Source organism: Podarcis raffonei, chromosome 4 (genome assembly GCF_027172205.1).
Source record: "Podarcis raffonei isolate rPodRaf1 chromosome 4, rPodRaf1.pri, whole genome shotgun sequence".
Classification (NCBI taxonomy): Eukaryota; Metazoa; Chordata; class Lepidosauria; order Squamata; family Lacertidae; genus Podarcis; species Podarcis raffonei.
The window spans coordinates 59,570,226-59,590,602 of record NC_070605.1 but is presented as its reverse complement, the minus strand read 5'-3'; the positions used below and the strand labels follow the sequence as shown (position 1 = coordinate 59,590,602).

The following is a 20,377-nucleotide window of genomic DNA, read 5'->3' as shown; positions in this document are numbered from 1 at the left end:
GACATTAGGATTTAATCTCCACATCAGCTAATGAGCAAAGAGTAGAGATGGGAGTTAGATCCATGCAATATAAGGTATTTAAAAGGGAAAGGTGGGGGGGGGGAGAGAGATCTGCAAAGGTTTTTGCAAGTCTCCTCCCCAATGTCAAGTAAAGGCAGTGTGCTGGAGAAGTCTCCATGTTGTTTTTGCTTGCAAGACCCACCTCTCCCTTACATGTCAAGTGATGGAGAAGGGCTAAAGAGGTCGCCACTCTTGCTTTAAGAAACATTCTGTGTTGCTGTTAATGTAAATTACCTTTTTGAATTTACTCATGACCTCTTTCTCTTACAGAGTACTGCACGAGAACGTGCTAAGCATTCAGGGGACTACTTTACTCTATTAAGACATCTTCTTAATTATGCATACAATAGTAATATTAATGTGCCCAATGCTGAAGTTCTGCTTAATAATGAAATAGACTGGCTTAAAAGGATTAGGGTAAGTTTTGTTGTTAGTTTTATTAATTTTACTGATTGTTTTATCTGTTAACATTTATGTTTTATCTACCATGTTTATAAGACAGAAGGTGGGAGCATATTTGTAATGAGTTGTAGCAGTATATATTTTCATTTTAAAGTGAGTTCCCAGAACTTGTGACACAGCGTTTTTTCTTTCTTTTTCTTTTCTTTTGTTAGGATGAAGTGAAAAGAACAGGAGAAACAGGTGTAGAAGAGACTATCTTAGAAGGTCACCTTGGAGTAACAAAGGAATTATTGGCATTTCAAACTCCTGAAAAAAAGTACCATATTGGATGTGAAAAAGGAGGTGCTAATCTCATTAAAGTAAGTAATTGCTATATGGAAAAAACTAAAATCATAATGAAGTAGCTTGGTAAGTAGGACCTTGTAAACAAACATATAGATTTCATTAAATTTGAATAATTTTTAGGAGAGCAGGAAATGGTTTTTATAGAAATGTATGAATTCAGTCCATCATAAAATTGCTGCTGATAATCTTGTGAGAAACCCACTTTTTAACAAATCAAAGGCAAAAGTGAATGATGTATTATACTGTGAGATAAAGATGGAATTCAGAACTTCTCAGTTTAATGTGAAGAAGGACTTCATTGATGACTTGTCCCTTTGTACTGCCCAGGGCAGGCAGAGTTGCATGATTTAGCATTACCGTACAGTAATAGATTGGCTCAATTCAGTGTGCTATCCATTGTGGGGTTTTTTAAACATTTCCTATGAATTTTGATCATGCTGGAGCATGGCTAAAGGATTGGAAGGGCTAGGATTGGGTGTATGTAAATTATAGAGGGCAAGTGGGCTGTTTCTTAGACTCAGGAAAATGGTGCTAGGTTTCCTTTTTGCCTTGGAATCCTTGTTCAGGCTTCCGTTCCTTCTAGTAGTTGACCCCCAAAGGTTTAAAGTCATGAGACATTTTGTGGTATTAGGTAATCCAGGTTCAGGTATTGCCTGTGTGATAGAACACATTTTTCTGTATGTGTTAGACGGGCCATTAAGATCTTTGGAGGGGGCCTTTTTCCGACTGCTGCTGCTGAATGAGACCCAGGCAAGGGCCTTCTCATTTGTGATGCCCTTCTTGTGGAATTCCCTTCCTCTGGAGGTGTGTCTAGCATCATCAGTAAACACTTTGACAGAAGATAAACTCTTCACTCAGGCTTTCTTACTGGATTTTGAATCTTTTTGAGTTGTGGAATAATCTATTGAATTGTATTGTCTTGCTATTGTGTGAAGTTATGAGATGTATTTCTCATTGTGTATTTTAATTGTTTATGTGTTGACCAGTTTGCTGTTTTGAATTAAAAACAGTATATAAATGGCAATAAAATTATGGATAACTTGATTTTTTTCCCTTTCCCTTTTTTGTTTTTCAGGAGTTAATAGATGATTTCATCTTTCCAGCCTCGAATGTTTACTTACAGTACATGAGGAATGGAGAATTGCCCGCTGAGCAGGCCATACCAGTCTGTAGTTCCCCAGCTACTATTAATGCTGGATTTGAGTTGCTAGTAGCACTTGCAGTGGGCTGTGTCCGAAATCTCAAACAAATAGTAGATACTTTGACTGAAATGTATTATATAGGCACCGCAATAACTAGTAAGTACTTTTCATAGATTTTATGCTTTATTTAATATGAAGCTTATGTTGATTTTAAATATTTGTCATGCTTTAGACATTATTGGAAATCAAATAATTGCATATATTTTTTGCTTTTCCAAAATGGTATTTTGTTTGATATCCAATGATGTAGACCCATTTGAAATCAGTGACAAGTAACAAGTCCATTAATGTCATTGAGTGTTCTAATTGACATTGGATATAACCATTTGTCTTTTCCTTGAAGTAATTGCCAGATATATTAATTATAATTCCTAAGATGAAATGCATAGAAAATAGTATCTATGGTTGGGATGCATGCTTTGCATATTGAAGCAGTTTCTGTATAGACATAGGCATTTGTAGTAGGATTTTCCATTTCAGTAAAGGATATTACTGACATCTGAGGCTGCTTCAGAGGCACCCAATGGTCTAAGGTTGTGTGTGTGTGTGTGTGTGTGTGTGTGTGTGTGTGTGTGTGTGTGTGTTTTGGGGGAGGACAGGGAAAATACATGGAAGGATGCTCCCATTGGTGCTAAGACCCACCATAGATCTTTGAATCCTGTCCCATTTGTTTACAGGCCTAGTATAAGCAAGCTAATAAATTGATTTACAAATCTCTCAATAATGCTAGTGATCTCTAAATAGTATAGTTATTTAAAACAGGAGTAGGCATTGTAGTGTCCAAAACACTTGATGGGCACCATGTTGACTATCCCTGATTTAAGGGGTACTCAATTTTTAGCTGCTTTTTATTGTAGGCTTCATTTTGATTAAATGCAAATATCAAACCTGAGATTTTGTGTGCCAAGGACTGGAATAAGAATATATACTTAGTAAGTCTCATTGGGACGCGGGTGGCGCTGTGGGTTAAACCACAGAGCCTAGGACTTGCCAATCAGAAGGTCGGCGGTTCGAATCCCCGCGACGGGGTGAGCTCCCGTTGCTCGGTCCCTGCTCCTGCCAACCTAGCAGTTTGAAAGCATGTTAAATTGCAAGTAGATAAATAGGTACCGCTCCGGCGGGAAGGTAAACGGCGTTTCCTTGTGCTGCTCTGGTTTGCCAGAAGCGGCTTAGTCATGCTGACCACATGACCCGGAAGCTGTCTGCGGACAAACGCCGGCTCCCTCGGCCTATAGAGCGAGATGAGCGCGCAACCCTGGAGTCTGTCACGACTGGACCTATTGGTCAGGGGTCCCTTTACCTTTACCTTAAGTCTCATTGATCACTTGAACAGGCCTTGAAATGAACTTATTCAGTACTAGGGTATTAAGCTAATGGCTGTTAAGAAGTGTATAGTTTTATTCAGAAGCTGAGCTAATTTTCGAATACAATTGATTTCTCCTAGCTTGTGAAGCACTAACAGAATGGGAGTATCTTCCACCTGTTGGACCACGACCACCAAAGGGATTTGTAGGGCTAAAAAATGCAGGTGCCACTTGCTACATGAATTCTGTCATTCAGCAGCTGTACATGATTCCTGCCATCAGGAATGGAATCCTTGCAATTGAAGGCACAGGAAGTGACGTAGATGATGATATGTCTGGAGATGAGAAGCAAGACAACGAGGTAACACTATATTGTTCTTGACAAATTTTAATGTAGTTTAAGACTTTCCCTCCTCCCATAGCTCTATACTGTATATCTAGTTTTAATGGGAGATATTCAACTTTTCACATACTCAGAATTGATAGATGACTTAAAGAGAAATAAAAAGGAATTTATGGCCACTGGGGGCAGGGGGCACAGACCATAAAGTGATACTGTTTGTGAAAACCAGAGAACAATTACAAACTGGTGCAACACAATAGAATGCCCACTATCAAAACAATTGATATTGCTATAAATAAGCAATAGAAAGTTGGTAGTCCCATGCTGCTTTTTATTGTCTAATTAAACACAAAGATCTCAACCCATTGGGTGACACCCAAGTAAGGTCATACTCAGAGTAGTTCAATTGATTTCTGGAACTATTCTTTAATAATGTTAGTGATACATTTTATTTAGCTTTTTTATTAATTAATCTGCAGTTTTCTTTTATATTGACAGCTGTAGAAAGCATATTTTCAGTAAAATGTAGCAATTTTTGAAGAATTGATGTGCTAGTTTTCTTAAGCAAAAACAGTCTTACGACACCTTAAAGACTAGCATATTGATTACGGCAGAAGCTTTTTGTTAGTCTTTAAAGTGCCATAAGACACTTATTATTGTCAATAAGTAATAACAATAACTCTTTGGTGGTTGTTATTAATTAAAATAACATTTCCCCCTTTTCGGTATATGAGATTTAGTAATAAGGGTCAATTATAATGGGTAATGGGATAAAAGTATAATGACAATAAATCATCTTGATTGTATTTACTCTGAAAAAAGAGTAAAAAAACAAACCAACCATGAGGGCTGCTTCCCACGAGTCTTGTTTTTGTACATGAGTATAGATGTCCACATACATAGGTGGAAGTAAGTGGGTGCAAGATGGCTTTCTAGTCCTTTGAAAAGCCTCTCACAAGGGTAGGAGGAGCTTCCTATGCATGGCACAGTCATGGTGTTTTGGACTTACTGAAAAAAGTAATTAGAAAAGACTGATGTCTGTTTCCATATCTGTAAAAATCGCAAGCGGAACAATCCTGTTGCTTACGTATGAGAATCTTTAGGTTGCCCACCTGGACTTTGGAACTGAACTGCTTTAGTTGACGTTAGAACCTTCATAGGGTTTCATATGTACTTGCATTTAATCTGAGCTGCTACTATTATTTCTCTAGCAGACATTACTAGGTTCTGTTCATAAGGCATATTAATTTCTATTTATTTTTTCATGCTTACCATTTATATTACATTACTTTTTTAATGTTAAAAGAGCAATGTTGACCCACGGGATGAAGTATTTGGCTATCCACATCAGTATGAAGATAAACCAAGCTTAAGTAAAACAGAAGACAGAAAAGAATACAACATAGGCGTATTAAGACATCTCCAGGTCATCTTTGGTCACTTAGCAGCTTCTAGGTTACAGTACTATGTACCCAGAGGGTTTTGGAAGCAATTCAGGTAAATAGGAAATTAACTTACGTTGAACTGTGTTTATGTGAAGTCTTATGATAGAAACAGTATATGTTTAATGAAATGCAGTGGAATTTAATATATACTCCTTAAGTGACAGTGTGATGTGTATCTTTTTAATCATGCAGAAAGCAAGGTCAGGAAACCCCAAAATCACTGCATAGATGAAAATATTGAGCTAGTTCAGACATGGGCTGAGTGGAAGGGCCATAGCTGAGGGGTAAGAGGACCTGCTTTGTATGCAGGCCCCAGGTTTGATCCCTGGCATCTCCAGGTACAGCTGGGAGAGACCTTAGCCGGAAACCCTGGAAAGCAGCTGCCAGTCAGTGTAGACAAGTATGTTAGATGGACCAGTGGACTGACTCAGTATAAGGCAGCTTCCTGTGTTCCTATGTGTAGGGTGTAAATATGGCAGGAGCAAGCATTTACCCTCCTCTACAATAGGCAAAAGTCTTCAGTGTGAAATGGAACTTAGGCTTATACATTTCTATATGAGCAAGCCCCACTCATGAGAGTGGTCTACTGGTAGAGGAGGTGGCTGGAGCACTTGAGTAAGTTCCCAAGTTTCAGGCCCAGGTAAACAGTAATGGTTCCAGGGCCTTAAGGCTCACATCTCTACCACGCTGAACATTTAGCCTTTTTATATGTGAACTAGAGCTGGGTCATTCCCCCCCCCCCCCCCAGTTTCAGAATTCATCCAGTTTTGAGGATACATTTCACGTCGCCCCTCCCTCACCTCAATAAGGGGAAGGCAGTGCAAAGTGATTTGTCTATCGGAGTTCAATTTGTGGTTCCCCAAATGGGCACCGCCAGTCTGCTATCTGTGTATGTTGAGTGCCACCCCGAGTAAGCCAGAGTACTAGGTTACGTATTTTAAGAGCTGTGCAGCACTTATGAGGATTGCTAGCTAATTGTAATCTCAGCTTATATGAAGATAAATTTATATAATTGTGATGTAAACTACTTTAATTTTTTTATGCTACTTGATTTTGCTGTTAGAAATTCTGTGTGCTTTTATAATGAGAATCTTTTCCATCCTAGACTCTGGGGTGAGCCTGTAAATCTACGTGAACAGCATGACGCTTTAGAATTTTTTAACTCCTTGGTGGATAGCCTAGATGAAGCTTTAAAAGCCTTGGGTCACCCAGCAATGTTAAGTAAAGTTTTGGGAGGCTCCTTTGCTGATCAGAAGATCTGTCAAGGCTGCCCGCATAGGTAAGTGTTTCTTCTCTATCATCTCATTTTCATAAAATCAAAGTAATAATGGGCATCCACTAAAAATATGCTACAAGTCTCCCATTTATGGAAAAGTACAGAGACCATTTAGGAGTGGTTCATATTAGCAAGTTACTCTAAATACAGCTGATGCAACGTTCTGAGCCATATTGAGGAAAGTTATCAACCAAAGTTTCCAAAAAAAATTCAGAGTCAGCTCTATGATAGCAAGACACACATTTTCTGATGTAATTAAGATGGCAATCACCAGATATTACATATCAGTTACATATCTGAGTATAGCCTGGTTCGTGCTGACATCCCCAGAGAAGCCTAGGCAACTCTATGGCTATAGCTGCTGACACTCAAGGCAACATGTTTTTGTGAGCCCACACTTAACATTTGTAATTTGTCATTTGGTTTGACAAGTTGGACTTGCAACAAAATGATGCAGTATGGCGCACTCCTCTTCTGGTGCCAGCCTGATATGCCTTTTTCATGTCTGTCTTCATTCCGCACCCACCCACCCACCCCAAGATGCTCATAGTTTGTGATCTTATTAGACCTTATTAATTTGGGTCCCCCCCCCCGCCGCCCCTTAAAGAGTTTTGTCCTAAAGTCATTTTTAGAGCCTGTAATATCTCCCTATTGTACATGGATTGTGCTGTTTTGGTTACAAAAGGCAACTGGAGAATGAATTTGTAATATGGTCAAAATAAATACGGTACTATATCTAGAGTGAAATTTCAAAATGCTTTTTTGAAAGCTGATGCTGTGTAAATGTTAAATAATAGTGAAGCACCCTAAATGTTCCTTAAGTGTATTCAAAATACTAGACTTTATGATATTTTACGTTTTCAGATTAGGATGTACAGTAATCCCTACCAAAGTTTAAGTCCAGATTCTGAGACTGACTTGCCTCTTGGCTTGTTCACACATCACAGTTGTGGGTACTGATAGGAAGGTCTTGGTGCTGTGCTGAGACAGCTGAGAAAAAATGTCATAAGCATATTTATAACCTCTATGGAACAGATTTCTTGAGCGTTTTGTACACTTAAAATACACATTTTTGGTACTGTTTTCAAAACATTGCTTCAGGATGAAAACATTTTCTTGAATTCATACTATTACTATGTCAGCATAACTTAACCTAATCTGCCAACAATTAATAGGTACGAATGTGAAGAATCTTTTACAACGCTGAATGTAGATATAAGAAATCACCAAAACCTGCTTGACTCCTTGGAACAGTACGTCAAGGGAGACTTACTGGAAGGTGCAAATGCATATCATTGTGAAAAATGCAACAAGAAGGTAACTGAAATACAGCATTTTTCTTTTCCCTTTTTCTCTTTTAATAAAAAAAAAACCTTTGAAAATTCATATGAACGTGTCAACTATTTAATTTTGGAAGACCTAATGCAATAACTGTAACTCTCAGTTCTCCTACACAATGAAGCCATCTAAAATGTTTCAGGCATGGCCAAAGTTGGTCATGTTAGCTAGGGATAATGGGAATTGTAGTCCCAAAACAGCTGGAGGACCAAGTTTGGCGATGCCTGAAACATTTTAGATGGCTTCATGGTGTAGGAGAACACATACTTCATAACCACAATTCAGGAAGGACTGTTAAAGCTGCAAACCAGTCTTTTTGATATTATATCAAATTTGTCTGTGATGTGCAATGCATAATGTATTGATAGTTACTTGGTATATTATAGCACTTTGACAAAGAATTGTGGCAGTATTTTTCACTTGCATTTGTAGTTGGCATTGATAATTTGCACAGATAGAATACATTAACATGTGAATCTTTTATTCCTTAGGTTGATACAGTTAAACGCTTGCTAATTAAAAAGTTGCCCCCAGTTCTTGCCATCCAACTAAAACGATTTGACTATGACTGGGAAAGGGAATGTGCAATCAAGTTCAACGACTATTTTGAATTTCCACGAGAGTTGGACATGGAACCTTATACAGTGGCAGGAGTAGCTAAACTAGAAGGGGATGATGTAAATCCTGAAAATCAGCTGATACAGAATGAACAGTCTGAAAATGAGCATTCTGGAAGTACTAAATACAGACTTGTTGGTGTATTGGTGCACAGTGGTCAAGCCAGTGGTGGACATTACTACTCTTACATAATTCAGAGAAATGGTGGAGATGGTGAGAAAAACAGATGGTATAAATTTGATGATGGTGACGTAACAGAATGCAAAATGGATGATGATGAAGAAATGAAAAATCAGTGTTTTGGTGGAGAGTACATGGGAGAAGTATTTGACCATATGATGAAGCGCATGTCTTACAGACGTCAGAAGAGGTGGTGGAATGCTTACATTCTCTTTTATGAACGTATGGACACAGTAGACAGAGACAATGAACTAATAAAATATATTTCAGAACTTACAATGACCACTAAACCCCATCAAATTAAAATGCCATCGGCCATTGAGCGAAGTGTACGGAAGCAAAATGTCCAGTTCATGCATAACCGAATGCAGTACAGCCTAGAATATTTCCAGTTCATAAAGAAATTACTGACTTGTAACAGTGTCTATCTAAATCCTCCTCCAGGTTAGTATTTGGATATTTATAATAAATTTTGACAAGAGGTAGTAAAAGTACATAGCTTTTAACATTTCTCATATTGTTGTGTATCATTTTAAACATTACAAATTTGGATAAGAGACTATTGTTCCTCAGGCATTTTCTAATATGTAAGAGCGATAGAAAAGACAAGGTTGCTGTGTCCTTGGTATGAAGCATTATTTACATTTGCTAAAAAAACATATTTGGCCAATAAATGCAACAAAAAAGATACTGGTGTCTAACTGAAGTGCTGTGGTCTGTAAGTCCAACTGTTTTATAGATCACAAGAAAAAATGTTTAGCAATGCTGGCTGACAACTTAAATTTGAGTACTGAATTCTCTTAAATATCTTTCCTGGGGTTTTTTAAAATAAAATTTAAATACCACTTACTATAAAAAGAAATCTCTGAGAGGTTTACAGAAAATATAATAAATCATTTAAGGTTTATATTGAGAGTCAGGTTGACAAACAACTTGGAATAATCTGTTGTATCACTTTCAAATAAATGTCTTAACATTTTGTGTTCTGTTTTTCTTTAGGACAGGATCATCTATTGCCTGAAGCAGAAGAAATAACCATGATTGGTGTTCAGCTTGCTGCTAGGTTTCTCTTTACCACAGGATTTCACACAAAGAAAATTGTCCGTGGTCCTGCCAGTGACTGGTATATTTGCCTTTAAGAAGAATTTGACTGTCATAAGTTTTATTGTACTGATTATATGGTACAATTTAATCATTCAAAATGTGAAATAACAGTGCATTGAAACTGAGCCTCAAAACCACTGTTTCTAGTAGTTTTTAATTTTGTTAAAATTTGGGTTAATAAGGAATCCTGGTTCATATTAATCATGGTTAACAAAGCTCCTACTACTAACATGCAGTGCTGGATTTGAAGTGTCCACCTTTATACACAAGTCTGTTTTCTGGGTATGTGATGCTGTTAATTTATTTTTTTCCAGGTATGATGCTCTGTGCATTCTCCTTCGTCATAGCAAGAATGTACGTTTTTGGTTTGCGCACAATGTCCTTTTCAATGTTTCAAATCGCTTCTCCGAATACCTTTTGGAATGCCCTAGTGCTGAAGTGAGGGGAGCATTTGCAAAACTCATAGTATTTATTGCACATTTTTCATTGCAAGATGGACCATGTCCTTCACCTTTTGCTTCACCTGGACCTTCTAGTCAGGTATGCTTTTTCTACAATCAGAATACAATAGTAGAGAGCTGTTAAATTCTATATAGTCTGAATATAAATTAATATAATAGAATTTTTTTTTATAAGGGTGATTTAATTAATCTCCATTTAGCACAGGGTGGGGAACTGTTGGCCCACAAAGGCTTTTTATGTGACCTGCAAACCCCCAACACATTTTGTGGCCACAGAAGTGTTGCTGCTTGGGCGAGGAAGAACCATTGCTCACTGCTTCTCCTTCTGGCTTCCTCCACCACTTCTGCAAAATTTAATTGCTCCTTGCTTTGAGGCACTACATGTCGCTTTTATTGTAATTCCCAAGTAAACTGTCACTCCAAGAGTATTCGGTGATAATCACCAGTACTCTGCTATCTTTAGATACCCAAGCACTTTGTAAGAGAAGCCAGCTGTACCTTGCAGCAAGGGGCAGGGTGAGAGAAGCCAGACCCTTGGAAGTTTGGCGGTGAGGGAGTTGCAACCCTTGGGCTCAAAACAATTTCCCACCCCTGGTTTCAGAATTATTTATTTATTTGGTCTTTCTGCTATGTTCTTGACTACCTTCCTGAAGGTTACTGTTTGAATTGGTCTCATATTTAGCACCCCTGCCTCTCCCAGTTTAATCTGCTAAGTAATGTGTGATACATTCCTCTATTATTCAGTACAGGATAAAACATTTTAATCACAGAAATTTGATACAGTGAATAGTTCAGGAATTGAATTTGATATCATTAGTTCTGATAATTAAACAATCAAAGTTGCATTTCATTCTGGTTCGAGAATTTATGTTCAGCTGGTCTTTTAACAGGCTGCAGTGAAGCAGCTTTACATGTTGAATAATAATAATAATGTCATCAACCTTTGTGTTGTTTTATAGGCCTACGACAATTTAAGTTTGAGCGACCATTTGCTGAGAGCAGTACTGAATCTTCTTCGAAGGGAAGTGTCTGAGCACGGGCGCCATTTGCAGCAATATTTCAACTTGTTTGTGATGTATGCCAACTTAGGTAATGTGATGTTTCACCCTAAAGGCTTTGTCCATGTTGTTCTGTCAGTGCACTTACTTAATAGTCTTGACTCTTGCCCATTGAATGCTTAATGATGCGGCACAAATTGTTATTAATAGCTTAAATCAGTGGTTTTCAGCCTGTGCTCTGGGGATCCCTTAATGCAGGACAGTCTTCTCTGGAAGACAGTTTACCCACCACTACCAATTTTTCCATAATCCCACAGCTGCAAGGGAAAAGAGTGTTGGCTGGTTTTTCCCCAGAGCTATTCGTCAGCAGACAATTGATGTGTTCTTAATCTTGTTGAATCAGAAAGGTTTTGAGTGATTCTGGCTGGATTGTTGAAGGCATGGAGTATTGTATTCACAGTAAATGCCCATTTATGGATTTCCCAATGTGAACAGTTATCTGAATATTTTTTGTTTATATGATTCAGTTCAGCAGCTTAAATATAGCTAAGTATGTTTTCATTATTCTTCCTCTTTTTCCAACTTCCCTTTAGGTGTAGCAGAAAAAACACAGCTTTTAAAACTAAATGTACCTGCCACATTTATGCTTGTGGCACTGGATGAAGGCCCAGGTCCTCCAATCAAATACCAGTATGCTGAACTAGGCAAACTATATACCGTGGTGTCCCAGTTAATCCGCTGTTGCAATGTGTCATCACGTATGCAGTCTTCTATCAATGGTACTGTTAACTCTGGAGCATTTAAACAGAATATATTTGTGATTAAATGTGTGTGGCAGTTTATTATTCATCATAGCATCTCACTAATCTTTTGTCTGTTATGCTGGCCTGTGTTTACTTAAAGATTTGGAAAAGTTTCAAATCATTAAAATACAGTAAGCTCACAACTTACACACGTTTAAGTTGTGCTCGTTCAGCTTTCCATGCTTGGTATTGTTTAAAGAAAAGAAATTAGAAAGGAGACTGGCATCCAGGAGAAAAGACTTTGGTAATCCACCTGCCATTGTACCCAATGTGTTTTGACTATACTTGATTTTTAGTTTAGGCATGATCCCTGGAATGTAACCTTCCATGTAAGTTGAGGATTTTCTGTATTACCAGAACTGTATATGCAAAGGTTGGTTCTCTTAAACGTGTCTAGATGTGACACAACTATTCCATATTTTGGTAGTGCAAGTTAAGCCTATTCCAAGGGAAGTCTTAGAAAAACCTTGTTTAATTGTACAGGCTTTGATTTTTCACTAAGGAATACTACCAAACCCCATGTTTTACAAAACCAGCCGTAATGCTTTACAGTGATCATAACTGTTACATCAGAAGTTTAATCTGTATCTGTCAGACTCGGCCTAGGTGAATACTTATAGAATAGCAATTTTCATAATCGAACAAGAGACATTTCATATATGTATGTAATGTACTTCACATGTTCTGTGAAGTAATTAAAAAGATGACATTAAATAGTACCTTGTTGGTTTCTGTAGTTCAAATAAAAAATAATATAACAACATTTCTTTTTAGGTAATCCTCCACTTAGCAACCCTTATGGTGATACTAATTTATCACAGCCTATAATGGCACTTCAGCAGAATGTGGCAGACATCTTGTTTGTGCGAACTAGTTATGTGAAAAAAATAATTGAAGACTGCAGTAACTCAGAAGAGACCATCAAACTACTTCGCTTCTGCTGTTGGGAGAATCCTCAGTTTTCATCTACAGTCCTTAGTGAACTACTTTGGCAGGTAAAAAATGATTAAAATGTCAGGAAAGGTGTGTTTTATTCAAGAGGTTGATGTGCAGAGATTATTGTCCCTTGATTTTCATCCTGTTAGTCTTTAGAGTTGCAACAAGTAGTGGTTACTTTAAAAAAAGTCACCACCAGAGAAAATGAATGCTCTTTCAATGATAAAGCCTAATTTAACAGAAATATTTCCTTGCCTTGCGGCGTTGAAATGAAAGCTCATTCATAATATAATACTGTACCCATCCAGTTCTTCATAGCATGAATTCTCCTGTACTACACACTTAAATAATCATTAATTGCATGTTAATATTTTCCTCAAATTCCACTTTTAAAAGGTTGCATATTCATACACATATGAACTTCGACCGTACTTGGATCTCCTTCTGCAAATCTTGCTAATTGAGGACTCTTGGCAGACTCACAGGTTAGCACTTGGGTTTCTTGGGTTTTTGGGGTCTACATTTTTTGCATTAATAATGTGGTGCTTCTGTGTGAAAGTCTTTGTAATTGCTTCATGGAGACATAGCAGATTTTAGTTGCCTACTGGAAACAATAAAGTACCTTAAGCCGTATCCAAAGTGACTGTTACCAGAGCATATGGGGACTGCCAAATGCTCATGCACTCTCTCTCTCTCTCTCTCTCTATATATATATATATAGAGAGAGAGAGAGAGAGAGAGAGGGATATGATATATATGATAAATTAGCTAGCAAGGTTTTTGTGCAATTGTTACTTTAAATTAAATTATACAGATGAGTTTAGTTGTTAAAACTGTTAAGCTGTTAATTCCTTGGTTCAGCTATCTTCTCTGAGAATGCTTTAGGTGGTTCTGGATAAAGCATTATTCTCTTCTCTGCTTCCCATCTGTTACATGGGGGTGATAATACTGGTCTACCTTCTTCTTCTTTGGCAATCACTCGTAGCCGAGTAGGGTTGTCTTCCCTGAACAGGGTCTTAACAGTGAGTCCATAAGTGACTGGGGGAGCCAATTCTGGATCCGCACATCCTTCCACAGTGGGGACATAGGTTTCTGGGTGGATGTTGATCATGGCGACATACTTTACCAGGGAGAAGACAAGAAGGACTACTGAGATGAGGGGGAACTGTTTTGAGTACCTGGGGAAACTGCTATATAAACACTGAGCCTTATTAAATTGGTTGAGTGTTCTATTTTGTGTGAATCAATCTGCTATAAAAATCATTCCGGCTATAGCTCAAAAGGATTTTAAATTTTATTTCTGCAGGGAAGTGGAGGGAGTTTATGGTAGAGAAACAGCAGCTGGGTTCAGGAAAGCTTAGGCAGAAATGGAGACCTGAGGTCACTTTGCATGGGCCCTAAAAAAAATCTGGTACAGGCCATAATGGTGTTTACCAAGTGAGAAAATGAACACATTCTGCATATTTAGATGTCACTCTTTTAGAAGAGGGTGTGAAGAAATAAATAAAAAATATCACTGACAGTCCTTCACAACTACTGGTGCTCTGTAATGATATGGCAAGATCCTAGAAGAGAGACATTCCATCTTGTTATGAGTAGAGGGGGCATGTCTCTCCTAAGATTGTGTCTTACACCCACAGTTTTGCAAGTACAGACACTGATTATCTGGATCTGCTGGGTCTAAGCTTGTGCAACATTTTAATGCTAGCCCTTTAGGATCCTGACATTTACATGCATGTTTATAGTCTGTGTGAAATTCTGACTTTTTGGTGTGTTTGGGATTCTCTTAGGATTCACAATGCACTTAAAGGAATTCCAGATGACCGGGATGGGCTATTTGATACCATTCAACGCTCTAAGAATCATTATCAGAAAAGGGCTTACCAGTGTATAAAGTGTATGGTAGCTCTTTTCAGCAACTGTCCAGTAGCCTACCAGATTTTACAGGTAATTACTTTTATCTCAAGAAAAAATTACTTTCTCTGTTTTTCCAATGCTACGAAGAGAGGGACAGGACTGAGCCAAGTTTAGTTATAACAGAACTCTTTCTGTAGAGTCACTAAGATAAAGCCATGGTCTTATATATTTTATCCAAATAAATTGGGGGGAAACCACCAGGAGCAAATGTCTATTCCCTCATAGAAATAAAATTAGAATAGAATTGTAGGATTGGAAGGGATTATTGAGTCAAACTCCCTGCAATGGAGGTATCTCAACTAAAGCATCCATGACAAAATAGAACTGTAGGGACCTTACTGGAGTATTCTTTGTTTGCTTTGGTTTTTTGTTTTACAAAAATCAAGAGTAATTAATGGGAAACTATACACCCCGTTTAAAAAGCTGCATTGGACTGAGGTGTGTTTAGAAGTAATTTTAAAATACTGAATGGCCTTTTTTCATCTTTTCAGAGCAATGGAGATTTGAAGAGAAAGTGGACCTGGGCAGTAGAGTGGCTTGGAGATGAGCTTGAACGTAGGCCATACACTGGCAATCCACAGTATACATATAACAATTGGTCTCCTCCGGTCCAGAGTAATGAAACATCAAATGGCTACTTCCTAGAGAGATCACACAGTGCAAGAATGACCCTTGCAAAAGCTTGTGAGCTATGCCCAGAGGAGGTAAGGAGTGAATTTACAACTAATGTTGCTTTGGCATTCTTTGGAAGACAAACAACTTGTTTCATAAAATTCCTGATAGAAATATATGTTAGTTACATAGTTGAAGTGCTAGCTGGCACTATAAGATTTATGAGTTGTTTCTTGCTTAGTGAGACTTCGGAACTCATAAGTAGGCAGGAGTTAAGTCCTCCACTGTACCAAGTGCCCCCAGTTATCACTGTGAGAGGCAAGGGAGATTGAACACTCCTCTGGCCACAGCCTCCAAACCTGTAATTCTTAATATAGCAGCATCTATTTCTGATAGCTGTTACATAGTATAGGATTTAGAGAGGTGCCTGCAGAAGGGGTTGGCAGAAGCTGAATTTCTTTCTGGTTCCTTCTCAAAAAGAGCTTCTTCTAAGTGTCCGGGTATCCTGATTCATTTGGGGCGGGAGAATCTGCCCAGATTTTTATTTTGGAGTTCCTCCCTTAGGCTCCATGTCATAGCCAACCATATATCAGGGTTGCCCTAACCCTCAAAAGAGGCTGGGATAGTGGGCAGTGATGTGATGGAAGCGGCAGGGTAGTCAGCTTCCACCCACACATTCTGCAGGAATTTCTCTGGGTCCAGTCAATTGCCAGAAGAAAATGAGGGCAAGGAATTTAAATGTGAAAAGTAGTTTTATTTTTTGTTTTAATGGGCAATTTTCATTTTTAGGAACCAGATGACCCAGATGCCCCTGATGAGCATGAGTCCTCTCCACCAGAAGATGCTCCATTGTATCCCCATTCGCCTGGTTCCCAGTATCAACAGGTAAGCAGAGAATTATCTGTGAAACATGTCAATTCATTTTGGTATCCTTTGAACTTTTTACTTCAGCTTTTAAAAAACATATTGCCAGTTTTATTCCTTTTAGGACAAGGATAACTGTTTGACAAGAACATCATAGAATGTGATTCAGGTAGACGGGCTCTTCCAGCAAAGTGTAATGTGCAGACAGGTCACACACAACCATCATATGGGAACAATTATCTAACTTTTTTCTCTGTGAGTCAGCAAGCCAACTTGAATCAGCTCATAGGTGCATCCAGAGAAAAACTAAATTCCCCCAATATGACATGTCCATTGATGCTTTGAAGACCACTTTAAAAAACAACCTATGCATTGTAAAATGCCTAAAATTTCACCCAAGTTTTGCACACAGTGATCTGCTAATAGATGTTTCTGAACCAGCATTGAAGTCTGATTCTGCCCTGCTATAGTTCATGTATAACACCATGTGACCTTAAGTTGCATGTATGTACATCTCTTAAAAGTTAAATGCCTTTGTAAATGTAGTGCTAACTCCAGAAAGCTAAAATTGTAATTATCTTGCATTACCTTCATAAGTCATACATAACCAGTATTTGTTCCCTTTCCTTTCCTAAATAATTAATTCTATATCCTTAATCTGTTAATTTCCTTTCCTGCTCATTTTCCTTCATCTTGCTTTCTTTATCGATGTGTTCAGCAGAGCAGTTGGTAAGTGATATAGACCCAATCTCTAGAAGTTGAAACACGTTTAACCACCAGCTCCCTTATTTGTTAGTGTGTGGTGTCTTCACTTTCTCACAAGAGCTGGCTTTTTTCACCTCCTAACATGCACAATGGCTATATTTTAAGTCCAATTTTAGGTTCATAGTTGACCCAACTTCACATTACAGAAAGGTACACGAATGTTTTACATCTGCCAGTTTAGGTGTGTTAACAGTTAAAACAGACATATTTGATGATGATCACCTCAAGTCATTTTATTAAGTTTGACACATGAAATATACTGTCCCTTTGGAAGAAAGGCCATTCACAATTATCACTTCCTGCTGTGTACTAATTAAAACTTTCCTCCCCACCATTCCATTTCTGAAGATATGTTATGAGGACCTTCACATAAAGCTTCAGCTTTTGCATGAAGTAGGAATTAATTAACTGTAACCTTGACCTTTCAATTTCAGTGCAAATTTATCTGTTCTATTTTTAGTTGGCGGTAAGTGTGAGTAGCTCTCTAGTTGTAATTTAAAAATATAAATTATTGCTTGCCCAGTTCCCTGAGCTACTTTTTTGGGGAAATATAGAAGTTATTCTTAACATGTGTTTTGTCTCTTCCAGAATAACCATGTGCATGGACAACCATATACAGGCCCAGCAGCACATCATATGAACAACCCTCAGCGAACTGGCCAACGAGCACAAGAAAATTATGAAGGCAGTGAAGAGGTGTCACCGCCTCAGACGAAAGAATAGTGGAAATGCACATAATTAACTTGCCCCATCAAGACTGTGCACCCAGGCCTTACAGTCCAACTTTTCTCTGTGTCTGGCTAATATTTAGAAAAACTATTCCTAATCAACATGGAGTGAAGAGTCTATTCACTGTCTTATCTGCAGAAATTTGCTGTCAATATATAACCTGCCTGCAGTGGAAAGTGTATAGTGTTTTGTAATAAATGGCCTGATGCTAATGTGTAAATGGCAAAGGTGTATATAGTATATTAATGTTTGACTGTTAATTCTTAAGCAAGAAACATTTTTTTGTCTTGATGAGACTCACAGATCTACAACAATTAATTTCTTGATATATCCGCTGCGCTCTACAACCAGTGTTGCCTGCCTAATGGCAGTTGGATCAACTTCTTTCCCCAAAAAAGTAAGCCTCTCCATGTCAACCAGAAAAATAGTTTCATGTTAATTCTTTGCCACTGGAGTCAATTTTACTATGAGCAACGTAATGACTGGTAACCTTTTAATTATTTGGTTGATGTGGAAAATTGGTGATGTAACATTGTTTCTAGGTCTTTTTTCATTGCCTTTTTCATTCTGGTATTAGGTTAATCACTTTGAAGCTATAGTTAAGCTGTAACATTTAGCATGGCTTCACACCAGGTTAGTGTAGCCAGTGAGGAAAGAAAAATTACAGTTGTCCCAGAGTGACAACTGTGTTGTTCAGAGCCTATTCTTCTGCCACCTAGAATATAAAACAGGGAGGGGAGGGTTGGGCAATGTGACAAACAGGTGGTTTTCAGTTGCACATATGTTCCTCACATCTGATGTTTGACAGTTTTGTCTCTGGGTGGGATAAAAGAACACTTAGTTTTCAGTAATAGGAAATTAAAAGATTTAAAACAAATATGCAAATTTTTTGCTATGCCAGGATGCCTGGAGCATAATAGACTGTATTTGGTGTGCTTGTTTTGTTTCTTTGGTAGAGCTTATTTGATAAACTTCTAACACTTTCCTTTCTACTGCATTGCAGTGAAGTGGAAGTCAACAAAATCACACAATACTTGTGAGTGCCACTGCACCAAGTTAACTTGCTGGTTTTCTGCTCGTTCACAATTCTACTTGAAAACAAGAATTGAATCTTAGCTCTTTGTCCATGATAAGAGAAATCGAAACCTTAGAAGCAGAGTTTGATTATTAAAAAAAACAAACAAACTACTGGTTAGTCAAATACAAAACTGAGGTATCTCTATTCCAGAGTAAACATTTGTTTAAGGACTTCAAGGAAGACATCAGTAAATACTGTATTTAAATTAAAATTGGTAACTTGAATGTGTGTAATTATTTTGGAATCTGTCGAAAAACCAAATACCCCTGCAAAACAGATACAGCCCACCCTATACTATTTAAATATTTGCTGTTTTATTTTATAGAAATTATTTTGCTGAATTCACAAATAGAATTTGATTTAAGAAGACCATTTTTGTCCTGTGGTGTGTGTGTGGTTTTTTTTTAAAAAAACAGACTGCACAGGTAGTTGAATTCTGTGCACTATACCGAATTCTGGAACTAAAGTCGCATTGAGAATTGGTGAACAGAAATTTGACCCTTGACAAGAATAAAAAAGGAAAACTGTAATAGTTTCTTAATGTGACTATCTTGTACTTTTTGTATGTTTTATATATACATATATATTTAATGAGCACAAGCTTGAAGGTATTTTATACAATTGAGTTAATACAAAAATGCTGCTTATCAAACTGAGGATTTATAGTTGAACAAAGTGAGAAACTCACAAGTGCGTTCTTTTGCATTTAGTGTAATGAGATAGTCTTAAACCATTTTTAAATATTCTATGTAGCAGCAATCACTTTACCCTTCCAGATTTTCTCTAGTATTCATGTTAATTGTTATGTTTCTAACAGCAGTTAATTGGATTGGTTGACAACGTTTGAGTGAAACATTCCCCACGTACGTGGGTATGTTTAGTGTTGACTTAAATCAAAATATTAGCCTGTTTTGTATTAGAGCTGCAACAGTTCATATTTCCTTAGACCAGTAATTATTGTTAAAAATGTTTTTTCAAAGACTATCTTTCTATACAGGAACATGGAACTTGTTACTTTGGCCTTGGAAAAATGATTAGTGTCAAGTGATTGTGAAAATACTTTTTCTTTTTCTTTCTTTTTTAAACTTACTTTCACAAGGCTATGACAAAACCCTCCTGGAGATAGTTTTCAGACAACTACTTAGGAGGTATTGCGGGTTATCTTTTCCCCCTGGAAGAGAGACTCCTGAGACTATTGCCTCTTTAAAATTAATGTGTAGCAGAAACCTGAAAAATCATTTTCTTCCTTCTTGGCAAAACGTCTCATTTATTCATTTTAAGTGAAAATGTTCTGAATAATAATTAATGCATGCTTCTGTCAGAGTTTTGGCAGCAGTCACTTTAAAGCTGTAATGTAATACCTCAATATGAATGGCACACATTAAAACAAGTCCTCAAAGTGCCTAAAGGTTTAATTTTACTCTTCTGCTAATTATTGAATCCTAATTTTTGTTTGTAACAGCTAATGGGAAATCCCTGTCTTCCATAAAAGCAATCCATCCAACAGTAATCCTACATTTTTCCTAATCATTTGACATTAAATATATAGAAACTGATCACCCATAGGAAAAGTTTTTAGTGTGTTTGTATCAGAATG

The 20,377-nt window shown here is 37.5% G+C and overlaps 1 protein-coding gene across 1 annotated transcript in view; it reads left to right on the top strand.

Moving 5' to 3' along the window:
- Nucleotides 1-19,326, top strand: part of USP9X (ubiquitin specific peptidase 9 X-linked) — a 67,566-nt gene extending 48,240 nt beyond the window's left edge. The window contains exons 28-45 of the mRNA XM_053386905.1: nt 331-477; nt 675-821; nt 1,883-2,105; nt 3,454-3,674; nt 4,963-5,153; nt 6,207-6,380; nt 7,553-7,694; nt 8,207-8,957; nt 9,513-9,636; nt 9,932-10,157; nt 11,038-11,167; nt 11,670-11,855; nt 12,654-12,874; nt 13,212-13,300; nt 14,606-14,762; nt 15,224-15,436; nt 16,134-16,229; nt 17,562-19,326. Coding sequence (XP_053242880.1) covers nt 331-477; nt 675-821; nt 1,883-2,105; nt 3,454-3,674; nt 4,963-5,153; nt 6,207-6,380; nt 7,553-7,694; nt 8,207-8,957; nt 9,513-9,636; nt 9,932-10,157; nt 11,038-11,167; nt 11,670-11,855; nt 12,654-12,874; nt 13,212-13,300; nt 14,606-14,762; nt 15,224-15,436; nt 16,134-16,229; nt 17,562-17,696 — 3,573 coding nt within the window. The 3' untranslated portion in view covers nt 17,697-19,326. The remainder of the gene's footprint in view (nt 1-330; nt 478-674; nt 822-1,882; nt 2,106-3,453; nt 3,675-4,962; nt 5,154-6,206; nt 6,381-7,552; nt 7,695-8,206; nt 8,958-9,512; nt 9,637-9,931; nt 10,158-11,037; nt 11,168-11,669; nt 11,856-12,653; nt 12,875-13,211; nt 13,301-14,605; nt 14,763-15,223; nt 15,437-16,133; nt 16,230-17,561) is intronic.
- Nucleotides 19,327-20,377: the final 1,051 nt, after the last annotated feature.